The sequence below is a fragment of the Doryrhamphus excisus genome, linkage group LG6 (genome assembly GCF_037039965.1).
Source record: "Doryrhamphus excisus strain RoL-2023G ecotype Guam linkage group LG6, RoL_Dexc_Guam_v1.1, whole genome shotgun sequence".
In the NCBI taxonomy this organism is placed as follows: Eukaryota; Metazoa; Chordata; class Actinopteri; order Syngnathiformes; family Syngnathidae; genus Doryrhamphus; species Doryrhamphus excisus.
Window position 1 is genome coordinate 20,295,501 of NC_136362.1, and position 17,513 is coordinate 20,313,013.

The 17,513-nt window shown below is 36.2% G+C and overlaps 1 protein-coding gene and 1 long non-coding RNA gene across 3 annotated transcripts in view; one reads left to right on the forward strand and one right to left on the reverse strand.

Moving 5' to 3' along the window:
- Nucleotides 1–1,478: 1,478 nt before the first annotated feature.
- On the forward strand, nucleotides 1,479–6,400 carry LOC144898573 (uncharacterized). Its single transcript, XR_013627461.1, has 5 exons — nucleotides 1,479–1,498; nucleotides 2,682–2,699; nucleotides 2,822–2,839; nucleotides 4,912–4,979; nucleotides 5,060–6,400. It is a non-coding gene; the product is annotated as an uncharacterized LOC144898573 (long non-coding RNA).
- Nucleotides 6,401–13,727: 7,327 nt separating this feature from the next.
- The window catches only part of pax3a (paired box 3a), a 29,242-nt gene continuing 25,456 nt past the window's right edge, over nucleotides 13,728–17,513 (reverse strand). For both annotated transcript variants that reach the window (XM_058066749.2, XM_058066748.2), the window contains one exon: nucleotides 13,728–14,774. In XM_058066749.2, coding sequence (XP_057922732.1) covers nucleotides 14,757–14,774 — 18 coding nt within the window. In that variant the 3' untranslated portion in view covers nucleotides 13,728–14,756. The remainder of the gene's footprint in view (nucleotides 14,775–17,513) is intronic.

Consider the following 17,513-nt stretch of genomic DNA (forward strand, 5'->3'; position numbering starts at 1 on the left):
GGCACGAACATCTCACCAGGTAATCACAACACCACTATACATTCTATACCTTTGTATTACCATTCCAATTAAAAAAAAAAACATGGATTTATGTCTTCATTTGTAAATCTTGTAGGCACGAGCATCTCACCAGGTAATCTCAACACCTCTACTTGAGTTTTAAATGACCAAAACAGACTTGAAGTAGTGTGTTTTATCCACTCAAATTAAAAAAGTAACATGTATTTATGTCTTCATTTGTAAATCTTGAAGGTGCGACCAGCTCACAAGGTAATCTCAACACCTCTATACATTCTATACCTTTGTATTACCATTCCAATTAAAAAAAAAACATGGATTTATGTCTTCATTTGTAAATCTTGTAGGCACGAGCATCTCACCAGGTAATCTCAACACCTCTACTTGAGTTTTAAATGACCAAAACAGACTTGAAGTAGTGTGTTTTATCCACTCAAATTAAAAAAGTAACATGTATTTATGTCTTCATTTGTAAATCTTGAAGGTGCGACCAGCTCACAAGGTAATCTCAACACCTCTATACATTCTATACCTTTGTATTACCATTCCAATTTAAAAAAAACATGGATTTATGTCTTCATTTGTAAATCTTGTAGGCACGAGCATCTCACCAGGTAATCTCAACACCTCTACACATTCTATACCTTTGTATTACCATTCCAATTTGAAAAAAACATGGATTTATGTCTTCATTTGTAAATCTTGTAGGCACGAGCATCTCACCAGGTAATCTCAACACCTCTAGTACTTGAGTTTTAAATGACCAAAACAGACTTGAAGTACTGTGTTTTATCCACTCAAATTAAAAAAGTAACATGGATTTATGTCTTCATTTGTAAATCTTTTAGGCGCGACCAGCTCACAAGGTAATCTCAACACCTCTACACATTCTATACCTTTGTATTACCATTCCAATTTGAAAAAAACATGGATTTATGTCTTCATTTGTAAATCTTGTAGGCACGACCATCTCACCAGGTAATCTCAACACCTCTGCTTGAGTTTTAAATGACCAAAACAGACTTGAAGTAGTGTGTTTTATCCACTCAAATTAAAAAAGTAACATGTATTTATGTCTTCATTTGTAAATCTTGAAGGTGCGACCAGCTCACAAGGTAATCTCAACACCTCTATACGTTCTATACCTTTGTATTACCATTCCAATTTAAAAAAAAACATGGATTTATGTCTTCATTTGTAAATCTTGTAGGCACGAGCATCTCACCAGGTAATCTCAACACCTCTACACATTCTATACCTTTGTATTACCATTCCAATTTGAAAAAAACATGGATTTATGTCTTCATTTGTAAATCTTGTAGGCACGAGCATCTCACCAGGTAATCTCAACACCTCTAGTACTTGAGTTTTAAATGACCAAAACAGACTTGAAGTACTGTGTTTTATCCACTCAAATTAAAAAAGTAACATGGATTTATGTCTTCATTTGTAAATCTTTTAGGCGCGACCAGCTCACAAGGTAATCTCAACACCTCTACACATTCTATACCTTTGTATTACCATTCCAATTTGAAAAAAACATGGATTTATGTCTTCATTTGTAAATCTTGTAGGCACGACCATCTCACCAGGTAATCTCAACACCCCTGCTTGAGTTTTAAATGACCAAAACAGACTTGAAGTAGTGTGTTTTATCCACTCAAATTAAAAAAGTAACATGGATTTATGTCTTCATTTGTAAATCTTTTAGGCACGAACATCTCACCAGGTAATCACAACACCACTATACATTCTATACCTTTGTATTACCATTCCAATTAAAAAAAAAAACATGGATTTATGTCTTCATTTGTAAATCTTGTAGGCACGAGCATCTCACCAGGTAATCTCAACACCTCTACTTGAGTTTTAAATGACCAAAACAGACTTGAAGTAGTGTGTTTTATCCACTCAAATTAAAAAAGTAACATGTATTTATGTCTTCATTTGTAAATCTTGAAGGTGCGACCAGCTCACAAGGTAATCTCAACACCTCTATACATTCTATACCTTTGTATTACCATTCCAATTAAAAAAAAAACATGGATTTATGTCTTCATTTGTAAATCTTGTAGGCACGAGCATCTCACCAGGTAATCTCAACACCTCTACTTGAGTTTTAAATGACCAAAACAGACTTGAAGTAGTGTGTTTTATCCACTCAAATTAAAAAAGTAACATGTATTTATGTCTTCATTTGTAAATCTTGAAGGTGCGACCAGCTCACAAGGTAATCTCAACACCTCTATACATTCTATACCTTTGTATTACCATTCCAATTTAAAAAAAAACATGGATTTATGTCTTCATTTGTAAATCTTGTAGGCACGAGCATCTCACCAGGTAATCTCAACACCTCTACACATTCTATACCTTTGTATTACCATTCCAATTTTAAAAAAAAACATGGATTTATGTCTTCATTTGTAAATCTTGTAGGCACGAGCATCTCACCAGGTAATCTCAACACCTCTACACATTCTATACCTTTGTATTACCATTCCAATTTAAAAAAAACATGGATTTATGTCTTCATTTGTAAATCTTGTAGGCACGAGCATCTCACCAGGTAATCTCAACACCTCTACACATTCTATACCTTTGTATTACCATTCCAATTTGAAAAAAACATGGATTTATGTCTTCATTTGTAAATCTTGTAGGCACGAGCATCTCACCAGGTAATCTCAACACCTCTAGTACTTGAGTTTTAAATGACCAAAACAGACTTGAAGTACTGTGTTTTATCCACTCAAATTAAAAAAGTAACATGGATTTATGTCTTCATTTGTAAATCTTGTAGGCACCGCCAGCTCACAAGGTAATCTCCGACACCTGTACACATTCAATGTAGCAACGTGCCAAATATGCTTTAAAAAGTCTGAATATAACCGCACTGTGATTTCCTTTGTCATCCCACCACATGTCAGAGTTTTTCTAACAATTATGAAACCCAACTTACAACGTAATTGCCTGAAGGGTAAAAAAAAAAATAAATATCAGTTGTGTTTTCTGTGTTAAATCTTTCATGTCGTAACAACTCATCAGGTAATCTCACAGGTCGCTACTTCAAGTATTATTTATTTTGTAACAATGATCTACACGAGGGGAACTTGGGCTTCTCGATAATTCCTCATAAATCATAGAGTGGCTACATTACACTGCATATACACTATCAAGACAAGTTATTACTATTTAGTATTTAATCATGAAAATGATTGAATGAAAAAGTCCTGCCACCAGCTAAAACCCTGTACTTTCCTGTAAAATGTTTCATAAACCATGTTCAGTAGTTTTACAAAGATGATCTATGAATATATGTTCTGCAAAGTATTATTTATCCATGCAGTGTTTTATCTTTGACCTACAGCTGTCAAATACAATGTGCAAACTTTCACTCAAAAATAAAATGGCAGTAAAATGCAATTCATGTAGCAAATCAACCTTGTGGTCACCACTTGTCACCACTAGGTGTCAGCAATACATCATCTACAATAGCCTGCCTGCCTGGCCAACACTAATAACAATAGAATAATAATTAAATACAGCAACACCAGTAAAGTGCATGTTTTTGCAATGGCATAAAGTATAACTAAAAGATCTATGAAGATTATCATTTGATTATTTCATGGTTAAACTTTGCATAATTCATTTTCTATTCACCATCAATGTGTCCAGTGTTTTTTTTAAATAATATTTTTTTTATGAAATTAAACCCAAGAAAAGGAAAAATTAGAAAAATAATAAAATAAAATAAATGTGAAAATAAAAATAACTGAGAAAACCCACGCACAGGGAGACCATGCAAACTCCACAAGTGGAGACCCAGGTCTTCCCGATGACTGTGTGACCAACATGCTAACCCCTTTCCACCGTGCGTATAGTAGTATAATATCTAATAATAACACAAAGCTCTGTTTTTAAATATATTACATATAACTTATTTTTGGGGCTGTCAAAGTCAACGGGTTAACAATATGGAGAAAGAAAAGAGTATTTTGATTGAAAAGTTAGCGTCAAAGCCCTGGCAGATGGCTCTTGTAGCAAGACAAACGTTATTTGTATCTACTGTCGCTGTGTTTGAGTTATCATGGATTACATCGCCTGCCAGAGAAAGTGAAGGTGTTGTTTTTATTGTCATATTCAGTGGTACCTTGGCATAAGAGTATCCTAACTTCCGCTGATTTGCATTTGTACATTTCATGAAGGAAAGGTGCATAGTGGCAAATATTTAATAATAATAATTTCTGAATGAATTTTCTACTCATAAATTTAAAAACAGTATCATAATAAACAAATCTTATTTTGAACTGACACTGTAATAAAAATATATATTTTGTGTCAGTCTGACAGGTCTCACTCGCACACATTTTGTATTTGCTGAACGTTTGTGATCAAGTTTAATATGCCAATTTATTCTTTCTCTTTTCCGGCTTTTCCCTTCAAGGATCGCCACAGCAAATCAATCTCCTCCATCCAACCCTGTCTTCTGCATCTGTCTCTCTCACACCAACTACCCTCATGTCCTCCTTCACTACATCCATAAACCTCCTCTTTGGTCTTCCTTCTATCAATATATTCACTATCTCTCCTCTGGACATCCCAGCTATCTCAGTCTGGCCTCTCTGACTTTATCTACAAGGCTTCTAACATGTAATGTCACTCTGATGTACTCGTTCCTGATCCTATCCATCCTGGTCACTCCCACTGAGAACTTCAGCATTCCCATCTCTGCTAAATGTCGTTCAATCTGCGTTACCTCTGGACAAAATATGATTAATTGACATTTTACAAAAAAACATTAAACTATGTTAAAAACATCATTGTGGCCCCCTGCAACGGCGCTTGGAAAACGTTTGATCAACAGTATTTTTTCTTCACCTTTCCCAACAGTGCTCGCACACTTCAAAGCTCAAGTGAACATGAACGGGGCTGCCAACACCACACAAGCTTTCCAAGATGTAAGTACACCAAACAACGTGCACAGTATTCTAGTGAACAACATGTTTTCACTCATAATTGGATGCGTTCTCTCCCGCAGTTCTTCAGTGACTTCATTCAAAGGTTCTGTCCAAATTGCATTGTTACCATTAGTCGTCGCACGCTGACCGCAGTCTGACTGGAATTGGGTATTGTACAGCATAGACGCTTTCTGCAACTATTTGCTTCCTGGCAGATGAAGTGCGGCACATCACATGTGAATATATAATCGATAGCAGGGGAGTATCGGTTTGGGATCAATACCAGCATGATGATATTTATATTTTGAGTTCTCTTTCATGTTTATTTGTGGTTTTTGTTCACTCTGGGCTTCAAATTCCCAAATTCACTCATGGTTTTCAAAGCTATATTAGTTTAAAAAAAATGCATATTGAATCAAATTTTACGTTTTTTTGGCCTAGACTTTCAAGCATAGAAATGGCTAAATTAGGTAAAATACATATATAAGTTATTCAGACATGTATTGCCACTGTGACTGCATGACAATGCAGTGGCAAAAAGTGTAAACGCCTCTTTATTTATTTATTATGTCTACTAAATTGGGTAATATGAGTGTAAAACTATAGGGATGTTATATTAAGTCAAGAGGGCTCTAATATATAAGGAATCCTACTTGACGGAAACTGACTGTTGGGTCTGGAAGCAATTAACCACAATAAACAATTGATTACTGTACTTATATATTGTTAAATTGATCTCCGTTCCTACACTCACCTGTGGTTATGAGCTTTGGGTAGTGACCCAATGGACAAGATTGCAGATACAAGCGCCCAAAATGAGCTTTCGCCATAGGACGGCTGAGTTCTCTCTTAGAGATAAGGTGAGAAGCACTATTACCCGAGAGAAACTCGCTGCTCCTCCACATTGACAGGAGCCAGATGAGGTGGATGCCTTCCGGACGCCTCCCTGGGGAAGTGTTCAAGGCATGTCCGACTGGTAGGAGGCCTCAGGGAAGACCCAGGACACATTGTCGACGAAGTAGCCGGGGGGAGGGAAGTCTGCATCGGCTTCCCTGCTTAAACTGCCGGCCCTGCGACCCAACCTTGGATAAGTAGAAGATGTATGAGTGGATATATTGTCGACCAAATCCAACAACCAATAGTAGTTTTGCATTTTACACTATTAATTTAGTTAATAAAATAGGAATAAGTTAATTATTTTTTATATTGAAATATTGTTAAATTCTTCACAAAAGTGTGTTGGCTGATATGTTTTTGAATCTAGTTTTTTATTGTGAATAAATCAAAATCATTCAGTGAGCTTGAAAAATGTACACATAAAAAGTATGATTATCTGCCATGCTGTTGGCAAATTGCCGAATTTGTTACTAAATCTGGTGACATGCCGAACCCTCTCTGCGACTTACTGCCTCACCAGCAACGAGAGACAAACTAGCTACTTTTTCTGGCAAAGGTTTCCTTCCTTCCTGAAGAGCTACGCTCTATTTTCCCTCTGATGCTTAATATTACCATTTTATTCTCAGAAATTTACGACATGCTCGTAATATTACAACTTTTTCTTGTAAATTTACGACCTTAGTCTCGTAAATCTTTGACTTTATTCTCGTAATATTACTACTTTTTTCTTGTAAATGTACAACTTTTTTTCATGAATTTACAATTTTATTGTCATAATATTACAACTTTATCTTGTAAATTTACAACTTTATTCTCATAAATGTACGACATGCTCGTAATATTACAACTTTTTCTTGTAAATTTACGACTTAAGTCTCATAAATCTTTGACTTTATTCTCGTAATATTACAACTTTTTTCTTTTTTTCATGAATGTACGATTTTATTGTCGCAATATTACAACAATTTGTGAATTAACAACTTTTTTCTCGCACATTTACAACTTTATTCTCATAAATTTACAACTATTCTGGTAATTGTACAGCTTTGTCTTGTAGATTAGCTGCTTTATTCTCGTTATATTACAATATACGACTTATTTATTGTAAATTATTCTTGGAAATTAACAACATTTGTAATATTACAACTTTTTTATAAAAATACTTTATTCAACAACTATTATTCTTGCAATATTATTATATTATTTTTCTAAACTTAAGACTTTATTTTCGTTACATTACAACTTTTTTTCTTGTAAATTTCTGACTTTATTCTCGTAATTTTTGACTATTTATGACTATTCTCATAATATTACAATTTTGTCTCAATAAGTTAATTAGTTAATAAGTTAATTACTCAATTAGTAATATTCTTTCTCATACATGTACGGCTTTATTCTCGTAAGAGTAGAACTTTTTCTTGTAAATTTCACGACTTTAACACGACTTCTCGAAATATCAGATTTTTTTGTTTTTGTTTAGTGTAGCCGTAATACTGCGTCGTACTTATTCAACCCTCTCCCTGATGAACCTTATTTGTGCCCTCCTGTCTTGTGGAGCTGCTAATATGACGCGTCCTCTCCCCTGTGTGTGCACTAATTAAAAGCGTGTGTTCTCTTTTAAACACAAGCCGGCTGCACAATTGAAGTTAATTCTGCAGACTCCGGTTCACATTTCGTCACCACTTTGTAAATTTAGATCATATGGGGTCATTGAGGGGTTGAGACAAGCCTGCAGCCGCATGTCGACTCTCCAAAGATCAGTTACCATGTAATGGTGAAGGAATGTCACCCAGTCTCTGGAGGTTATTGCATTTTTTTGTCTTAATTTTAAAGTTTACAGTGATATAAAACTGCAACACTTTGAGGTGGAACATAGGAGGGACAATCTACAAGAAACCCATTTTAAATGCTTTACAAATAATTGATTTACTATAGAAGTGAAAGAAAAAAATATCTCAATCATAATTATGCAAGATTTCCTCTGGGATTGTTTTTGAAGGAGTGTAGTGTTGGTGGGCTGCATGGGAGGGCAGACTGCAACAGCAAATGTTGTTTTTATTATGGCAAAAAAAAATGTATGTATTTATTAATATTATTATTTAATTGTTTTCAGCAACCATCAGAATGTGGAGAACATTGCAAAACTGTACACTTTAACTGAGAGCGATCACACACACTGGAATAGAGCCTGTGACAAAGTGTAACTGACAACATTTTAACAATGGCGGTTCTGGCTTGAATGACGCCCTGACAATATAAACAAAAATGTAAATATGTAAGTATCAAGTTATATGTTGCCATAAAACTTACTTGAAAAAATAAGCAAAAAAATATTCAACACACATTCAAGGGAAAATGTTATTTTGGGGAAAATGTTTTTGCAGTGAACAAATCCCTCAAGTACAACACTTCTCAGGCCTCAACAAACGTTTTCCAACGACTGAAATGTGCTTATTTCACAAACTCAAGATCCCCTTAAATTGTATTTGACTTAAATCCACATTTACACAATGAAAACTAAACAGCAGTTAGCTTATAGGCACCAAGTAGCGTTAGCTTATTCAAGCATATACACTCCATAATATGGTGTACATAAAGTGATGGTATAGGGCCATACCTTTATCTTTCGCCCGTTTCTCCTCTTCTTTCTAATTTATGCACCTGGTGGTGGCTTTGATTTGGTCTTTTCTATGTTTTGTTGACACAAATTAACGATATTAGCGATATTGTCATCATCTCCTACCGTCACTCAACAACCAGGCAAGGCTAAACCAACTTTCACTGTCACATTTTCAAAGTGAAATAGTATTTTTCAGGCTCGTGGTCTGCAACATAATAAAAAATTACATTGTATTAACAGTTAAATGTGTTTTATTTTTGAGCAATTACTGTTGTAAGTTCCATTTTTTACCTTATGATTAACCTGTAGGCCCCCCCTTGCAAAACTTGCATGGTTTCATCCACATCATGTGGTGGATTGGCGTTTGGGGTTGTACTATCACACGCCTGTAGAGGGCGCTCGTCTGTCAAGTGCTCACTCAATGAGGATTTGGTGTGCCGCTGAGCATTAGTAAATATGGTATGTATATATTTATTTCTACCTATGATTGAACCGTTAGCTTCAAAACCCTGGCAGATGATAAAATAACAATAAGCTACATCTATATAGTATATACCTATATATTCCTGATTGTTTTTTGTCACACTTACAGTAAATGTTTCAGATAATCAAACAAATTCAAATATTAGTCAATGACAACACAACTGAACACAAAATGCAAATCTTTCAAATCTAACATTTTATTATTAAGGGGGGGGAAATCCAACCCTACATAGCCCTGTGTGAAAAAGAGATTAACCCCCCTATTAAAACATAACTGAGTTTCATTGAGAAAAGGTTATAAAGCCATTTCTAAATCTTTGGGACTCTAGCAAACCGCAGTGAGAGCCAGTATCCACAAATGGTGAGAACATGGAACAGTGGTGAAAGTTCCCAAGAGTGGCCGGCCGACCAAAATGACCCCAAGAGCGCAAAGACAGCTCATGCAAGAGGTCACAAAAGACCCCACAACAACATCCAAAGAACTCACTTGCCTCAGTTAACGTCAGCGTTCATGACTCCACCAATGCACTCAAACTCTTTGAAGTATATTTTGCTTTTTCTTAGTCGTGATGGCAAAGAGAAAACGTGTGGTGACGTCCATTGAAGCATAAATGTAACATAAATGTAACATTTGGTTAATATGAACAATACAGTCAATTAGATGTCAAATACAGTACACACACAAATGACCAGTACTAATGCACAATACTTATTAATTACAATTATGCCTACAATATAATATAATTTAATATAAGGTCAAATGCAGCTTGGTCCCTTCTGTAAAGCATCTTCAAAGAGCAAGTAGTTTTACTTTATTTGAGTTTTATTTAGTTTTATTACCCAGTTAATTTCCCTTTGAAATTAGACCAACTTGGAAGTCAACTAGCGTCCAAACATAATGAAATATAATATAATATAAGGTCAAATTCAGCTTGGTCCTTTCTGTAAAACATCTTCAAAGAGCAAGTAGTTTTGCTTTATTTTTGTTTTATTTAGTTTTATGACCCAGTTAATTTCCCTTTGAAATTAAACCAACTTGGAAGTCAACTAGCGCCCAAACATAATGAAATATAATATAATATAAGGTCAAATTCAGCTTGGTCCTTTCTGTAAAGCATCTTCAAAGAGCAAGTAGTTTTGCTTTATTTTAGTTTTATTTAGTTTTATTACCCAGTTAATTTCCCTTTGAAATTAGACCAACTTGGAAGTCAACTAGCGTCCAAACATAATGAAATATAATATAATATAAGGTCAAATTCAGCTTGGTCCTTTCTGTAAAACATCTTCAAAGAGCAAGTAGTTTTGCTTTATTTTTGTTTTATTTAGTTTTATGACCCAGTTAATTTCCCTTTGAAATTAAACCAACTTGGAAGTCAACTAGCGTCCAAACATAATGAAATATAATATAATATAAGGTCAAATTCAGCTTGGTCCTTTCTGTAAAGCATCTTCAAAGAGCAAGTAGTTTTGCTTTATTTTTGTTTTATTTAGTTTTATGACCCAGTTAATTTCCCTTTGAAATTAAACCAACTTGGAAGTCAACTAGCGTCCAAACATAATGAAATATAATATAATATAAGGTCAAATTCAGCTTGGTCCTTTCTGTAAAGCATCTTCAAAGAGCAAGTAGTTTTGCTTTATTTTAGTTTTTTTAGTTTTATTACCCAGTTAATTTCCCTTTGAAATTAAACCAACTTGGAAGTCAACTAGCGTCCAAACATAATGAAATGTAATATAATATAAGGTCAAATTCAGCTTGATCCTTTCTGTAAAGCATCTTCAAAGAGCAAGTAGTTTTGCTTTATTTTTGTTTTATTTAGTTTTATGACCCAGTTAATTTCCCTTTGAAATTAAACCAACTTGGAAGTCAACTAGCGTCCAAACATAATGAAATATAATATAATATAAGGTCAAATTCAGCTTGGTCCTTTCTGTAAAGCATCTTCAAAGAGCAAGTAGTTTTGCTTTATTTTGGTTTTATTTAGTTTTATTACCCAGTTAATTTCCCTTTGAAATTAAACCAACTTGGAAGTCAACTAGCGCCCAAACATAATGAAATATAATATAATATAAGGTCAAATTCAGCTTGGTCCTTTCTGTAAAGCATCTTCAAAGAGCAAGTAGTTTTGCTTTATTTTAGTTTTATTTAGTTTTATTACCCAGTTAATTTCCCTTTGAAATTAGACCAACTTGGAAGTCAACTAGTGTCCAAACATAATGAAATAACCCTTTCAATAATACCCCAAGTAGAATGATTGCTCTAGTTGTGCATGTTCTACTTTTTAAGCCACACATGTGGACAACTGCAACACTACACAGCCATGTTGGTGAGGTATCGCTTCTTCCTGCAGTGGTGGTGTGTGTTATTGATCCTGATTGGGCCTCGCGGGAGGAGATTCCGGCCTGCCATTGACCCACACTTCTCCATGTTTCCACCCTTCCCTACGATCATCAGAGGCAGCTGTCTTCTCCTGCCAGCAGGCCGGCTCGTGTGACATTTCTGATTGTTAGATGTAACGGGGCGAAAAAGGAAGAAAAAAAAGTACCTCAGGTTTTTGCAAAATCACTAGCAGGTCTTGGCTGAAGTAGTCAGTGCTGACGTTTCCTTGGCTTGGAGGGCTGTCAAAACATTACCCCCCGCCTTTGCTTTCGACGAGATTGTGGCTCACAGGCGGCTCTCGTTTTCAAAGTCAAACTTGCCCATGTGGCCTGTGTTGAGTTTTTTTTTTTTTTTTTCTTGTCGTCTTCTTTTTCTTACAGGTTGTCATAGATCTCCTTGGAGCTGGAGGCGGCAGTCGCAGGCCGACGCTGGGAGCGGTCCTGTTGTCCATGTGGTGTCTGTTGGGGTCCTGAAGAAGCTGCTGGCATCTGAACAATAGAACAAACAGGAGGGGCTGTGGTGGAAGGGAGCTATTTAAAATGCCTAAAAAGGTAAGAAAGTGACACAATGAGCACAGCAGGTGGTGAATATCGTGAGTCTCGATAAGGTGCCGTTGCACTGAAATCACTTGGTTTGCCCTTGTTGCAAAGGTTCTCAAACATTTTACGGCAAGTCCCACCTCAGCAAGTGTTGAAACATTTTTGTTTTGCTAGTCCAGTGCCACGATTTGTTATATCATCGTTTGCCATCGTGGTTTGAATATGTGGCTTATACTTAGTTAATTGGCTTGTACCATGTGATGAAATTCAGTGGATACGTTTGCAATATAATTTATTTTTCCACTAATAGCACACCAGTGGTAGAACTCATGCCGTACTGGACACAACAACCATCTCATATGAGAGAATCGGCGCCCTATTTTTATGTTATTTCACCAATTCCATCCAAACCTACAGGCTACAATTAACATTCCACTCAGACATTGTCATTCAAAGCATTCTCGGCCTTTTTTCCTTTTGGAAACATTTCTTTGTCCTCTTTCCTTCACTTTCAATTCGAGTGCTTGGAAGCCGCACAGACTCTTGGATTGTTGTCACCTCCGGTCAAGTAGTCTACTCGTTTCAAAGAGGCTTGAGGTCAAAGGTTAAGTTGTCTCCAGTGTGTTGCTGCTTGACTGACACACCGGGCCCAAAGCATCCGTGGTGCCCTTTTTAAGCTATTGTGTCTTACAAGTTTAGCACGTTTTAAGAAATTTTAAAAAAACTAAAATGGCATTCAGACCTCTGTGTGCATCGGAATGGATTCCGTAATCAGGATTCATGCATTATTGAGAGAAATTCCGGAAAATACAGCCTTGTTCACGGTGTCATTTTTTTTAAATCCTCACCACAATTACACACAAATAATTAGAAATAAATAATAATAGCAAATAATAATTACTTACATAACATTTTATACAAAATACAGTATATAATAAAAATAACATTTTGGTTTTGTTCAATTAAATTTACCAGAATATATTCATTTCATTAAAACATAATTATCATCTCTATTTCATGAATTAGCCTATCATGGAAAAGCTACAAAATAATTGATACTTTTGTTGCTACTTTCTTCCATTCCAAGCATACAGCAATTTTTTTCCTACAAGGGGGCCGTTAGATTGAAATGATTGAAGTAAATACAAAAAAAAAGTGTGTTACTATTTTATTTAGTTTTTCTGTCGGATAAACTGCCCCAAATATCTTTATTTGATATGTATTTTAAGGCCAAACTGTTTAAATGTGAAAAAAACAGCAGTTTTTGTTCATTCGGGACACATGAGTGAGGATATAAACACTTGAGGGTTCATAAAATCTAAACATCCATGCTGAAGAATGTTTATATCGGACGTATGAATGACACCAGCAGCTGCACACCTGATCCCAACAATGGTGGGAGCGATAAAAAGTCACCAGTGATATTTGTAGGCTTTTGTGGAGGTGACCAGTGGTGTTTTCCTTTTCTTTGGGGGGGGGGGAGTGGGGAGTGGAAAAACCTCTGAACCTTGCGCAGTCGTGTCAGTGACTGATGTCCAAGTGTGTCTGTGGGCCACTGGGGCCCGGATAATTTACAGCAGCTCTGCTTTAGCCATTAAGGGGTGTCAAGGAGCCCCTAGAGAGCAGGAATTTGTCCAAAGGAGTGGTTATGAAATGGGATATATTTATGATGGAGTGCTTCAAGAGGGTGCAACAGTTGTGCGGATAGATGATATATGTTGAGTTGACTTGGGTTTGTGTGTTTCTATCATACGTTATTATTGACATCATGTACAGTAAATGACAAAAATCACAACTTACTTTTACATTCTTTATTATAAATAGTAAATAGTGCTGTATTGTACACAAAAAAGCCTTCCAAGAAAATCATTTTATGCCAAATAAAAATTATACAAAAACAACATGAATAATGAACATTGTTTAAGACTTACAGTATTTAAACATTTTGTAATTACAGAAAATACTTCAGCAACACTAAATAAATAAAAATATCAGAAAGTTCCAAATGAAAACTAATTTAACACATGCAAAATTATAAAAAATAAAAATAAAAATAAAAAAAAATAAAATAACTGTCCAATAGGAAATGTATATACCTGTAAGTGTTTTTTTTTTCTTTCTTGTTTTTTGGCTTCTCAGTTTAACACTGGGCAATGCACTCCACCCCAAAAATACTGTATGACAGACGTCATTTAAAATAAAATAAAAAAGTATGACTTGGAGGACATGTACATGTGATGGGTGCTCGTTCATGAGGTATGAAGGTATTGCACTTTCTTTGGGTTGCAGTGGTCCACTCAGGGTAGATTTACTGTCTTTTTCATCACTGTCAGCTTCGGAAGAACATCTGGCCCCTTTTGACAGGAATAAAAATCCGTTCTTCCTCTGTTAAAATGACGTCACTTATTTTGAAGAAAAAATGCTTTCCTTCCTTTCGGGTGTCTTTAAGAAATGGTGTGTTTTATGTAGAGTTTACTGACAAATACAGTTGGTCACAACTTTGACCTGACGAAAGCATGGCATTGGGTGGGGGGCAAAAAAAAAAGAGTCTGCCTCAAGTTGCAAAAATCAAATCTTGAATGTATTAAATCCGTCCCTCCTACCACAGCCCTTTTTTTTCCTTATCCTCTTCAAGCATGAACAAGCGGGCTTGCGTCCTCGGAGCATGACGAGACGCGCGAGGTAACTGGAGAGGCTGCACCTTTGGTCCTAATTATTCCAGTCGACCGTCGCCATCAGTATACCCTCCATCGAGGTGGTTTTCCTTTTTTATTTCTGGGAGGGAGCACACCTCTCCGTCTCCTCCGGTTGGCCTTGGAGAGGCTGGCAAAGACAGCCGAGTACCAAGTCGAGTGTCTTTAAATAATGAAAGGAACCTGAAGATGACAAGAAAAGAGAGAAATAAAGGTTAAACCAGATGGGTGGATGCATGGTGTTGGCTGGGAAAATTGACTCGGTTTAAGAGCAGGTGAGAATGGAAAGTGAGGTCCGAGGTTGAATAGTAAATCCACCAAAAAACAGGTGAAGCGCTTTGGGGATCTCTTGAGAGACCCCCCTTTGAACCCAGTGTGGTTGGCTGGATCTCTCTAGTTCTGCTCCGTTGATCAATAACTAAATCTGACCTCCACTTGGACACATGGTTCCAATACGGGCCTGCCAAGGGTCATAATCGCCCCCCTGTTAAAGAGCCCTTACCTTAACACACACAAAAAAAGCTACATGTGGTTTTCTGCCAGGACGGGCTAAATTAATGCGATCAAGATGTAGCCACTGATGGGGTAGTCAACATGTGCTCGTGTAGGAGCCACCCGCTCCCCTCCTGTCCTGTCAAACACACTTTTAGTGGCTTCTCTCTTTAAGTCAGGCCAACATGGGGGTCATTACATGGATAGGTGAGCTCCATTCTCATCATCACGGGGGTCATGAAAGGACAGTGAGTGTGTGTCGGTAAAAGCCTGCCACAAAATACCTCAGCACCAGGCTGTAGGTTTGATGATCCTAATGTAAACGGAGGTAACCTGCTGTAATTTCAGCACACAGCGAGCTGATTTGATGATTTGAGACTCATCAGAAGGGTCCGTGCAATTAACGTGGTTTACGTTAGGTAGAAATCCTAAACGCAGCAGTGCAAACCCAGGCGAGCCATAAAAATTCACTTCAAAAGAGAAGCTATATTTCGTCACTTTACAGTATTGTGATAATACAATGGAACCTACCTTCCAGAAAGCCAAACATGTTCACACAAAATGTGTTTTGTTGTTTAGTTAGCGCTTTGCATGCGGAAAACCCTTCGAAATGCGTATAAATGTTGAAGGAAATGGATTAATCAACATTTACCGTCAGCGGGATCCACTCAGACACCACCAGTTATTTTTCAATTCAGTTGTGTTTCTCAACGTCTGTATCAAAATGGCGGCACTGGCGTTATTGGGTTGTTTTGCAGTCACGATCAAAAGAAAAGAAGAGACGTGTAGCGTAACTTGTAGTTAGTCAACCGGTGATGATATTGTAAGACAGTCCCTGTTTTTGCGTATTAGCAAGCTAAAAATATTTTTTCAAAAGCTGTGACAATTTTGACTGATTTTTCTAGGCACACAGAATATTGATTTGACGACTACATAGACAAGGTATCTACCGAAAGAAAGGTTAGACTCGTATCTTTCATCATAAAAAAAAAAGTTCGTTTCTACCTTTTTCCGTTCTTTAGTAATCAGCAGTGGAAAATACATAAGTTTCAGGAAAATATCAGTTCCTAACTAGAAAATGAAGAAAAACAGCTTTTTGTGAAGATACATTTCAAGCATTACTTTCACATAGCCCTAGCGTAACTTGTAGTTAGCAAGTAATTACAGAGTCAACCGGTGATGATATTGTAAGACGGTCCCTGTTTTTGCGTATTAGCAAGCTAAAAATATTTTTTCAAAAGCTGTGACAATTTTGACTGATTTTTCTAGGCACACAGAATATTGATTTGACGACTACATAGACATGGTATCTACCGAAAGAAAGGTTAGACTCGTATCTTTCATCATAAAAAAAAAAGTTAGTTTCTACCTTTTTCCGTTCTTTAGTAATCAGCAGTGGAAAATACGTAAGTTTCAGAAAAATATCAGTTCCTAACTAGAAAATGAAGAAAAACAGCTTTTTGTGAAGATACATTTCAAGCATTACTTTCACATAGCCCTAGCGTAACTTGTAGTTAGCAAGTAATTACAGAGTCAACCGGTGATGATATTGTAAGACGGTCCCTGTTTTTGCGTATTAGCAAGATAAAAATATTTTTTCAAAAGCCGTGACAATTTTGACTGATTTTTCTAGGCACACAGAATATTGTGTTCAAGGACTACATAGACATGGTATCTACCAAAAGAAAGGTTAGACTCGTATCTTTCATTGGGAAAAAAAAGTTAGTTTCTACCTTTTTCCGTTCTTTAGTAATCAGCAGTGGAACATACGTAAGTTTCAGGAAAATATCAGTTCCTAATAAGAAAACGAAGAAAAGCAGCTTTTTGTGAAGATACATTTCAAGCATTACTTTCACATAGCCCTAGGGTAACTAGTAGTTAGCAAGTAATTACAGAGTCAACCGGTGACAATATTGTAAGACGGTCCCTGTTTTTGCGTATTAGCAAGCTAAAAATATTTTTTCAAAAGCCGTGACAATTTAGACTGATTTTTCTAGGCACACAGAATATTGTGTTCGATGACTACATAGACGTGGTATCTACCAAAAGAAAGTTAGACTTGTATCTTTCATCAGAAAAAAAAAGTTTGTTTCTACCTTTTTCCGTTCTTTAGTAATCAGCAGTGGAACATACGTAAGTTTCAGGAAAATATCAGTTCCTAACTAAAAAACGAAGAAAAACAGCTTTTTGTGAAGATACATTTCAAGCATTACTTTCACTTAGCCGTTTATATTTTTGCCAAAATATCCAAACAAATATGCCACGACATAACACAAAAAATGGTTGTTATACATAAAAATAACTTTTTTCACTTCAATGCTCAACACCCTGCATGCTATCCCTGTGCTTTTTCACTTCCTGCTGCACTAAACATGAGCTCTTCTATTGTGCAGTTGTGTCATCACCTCTTTTTGCCTCTTGCGCAAAAAA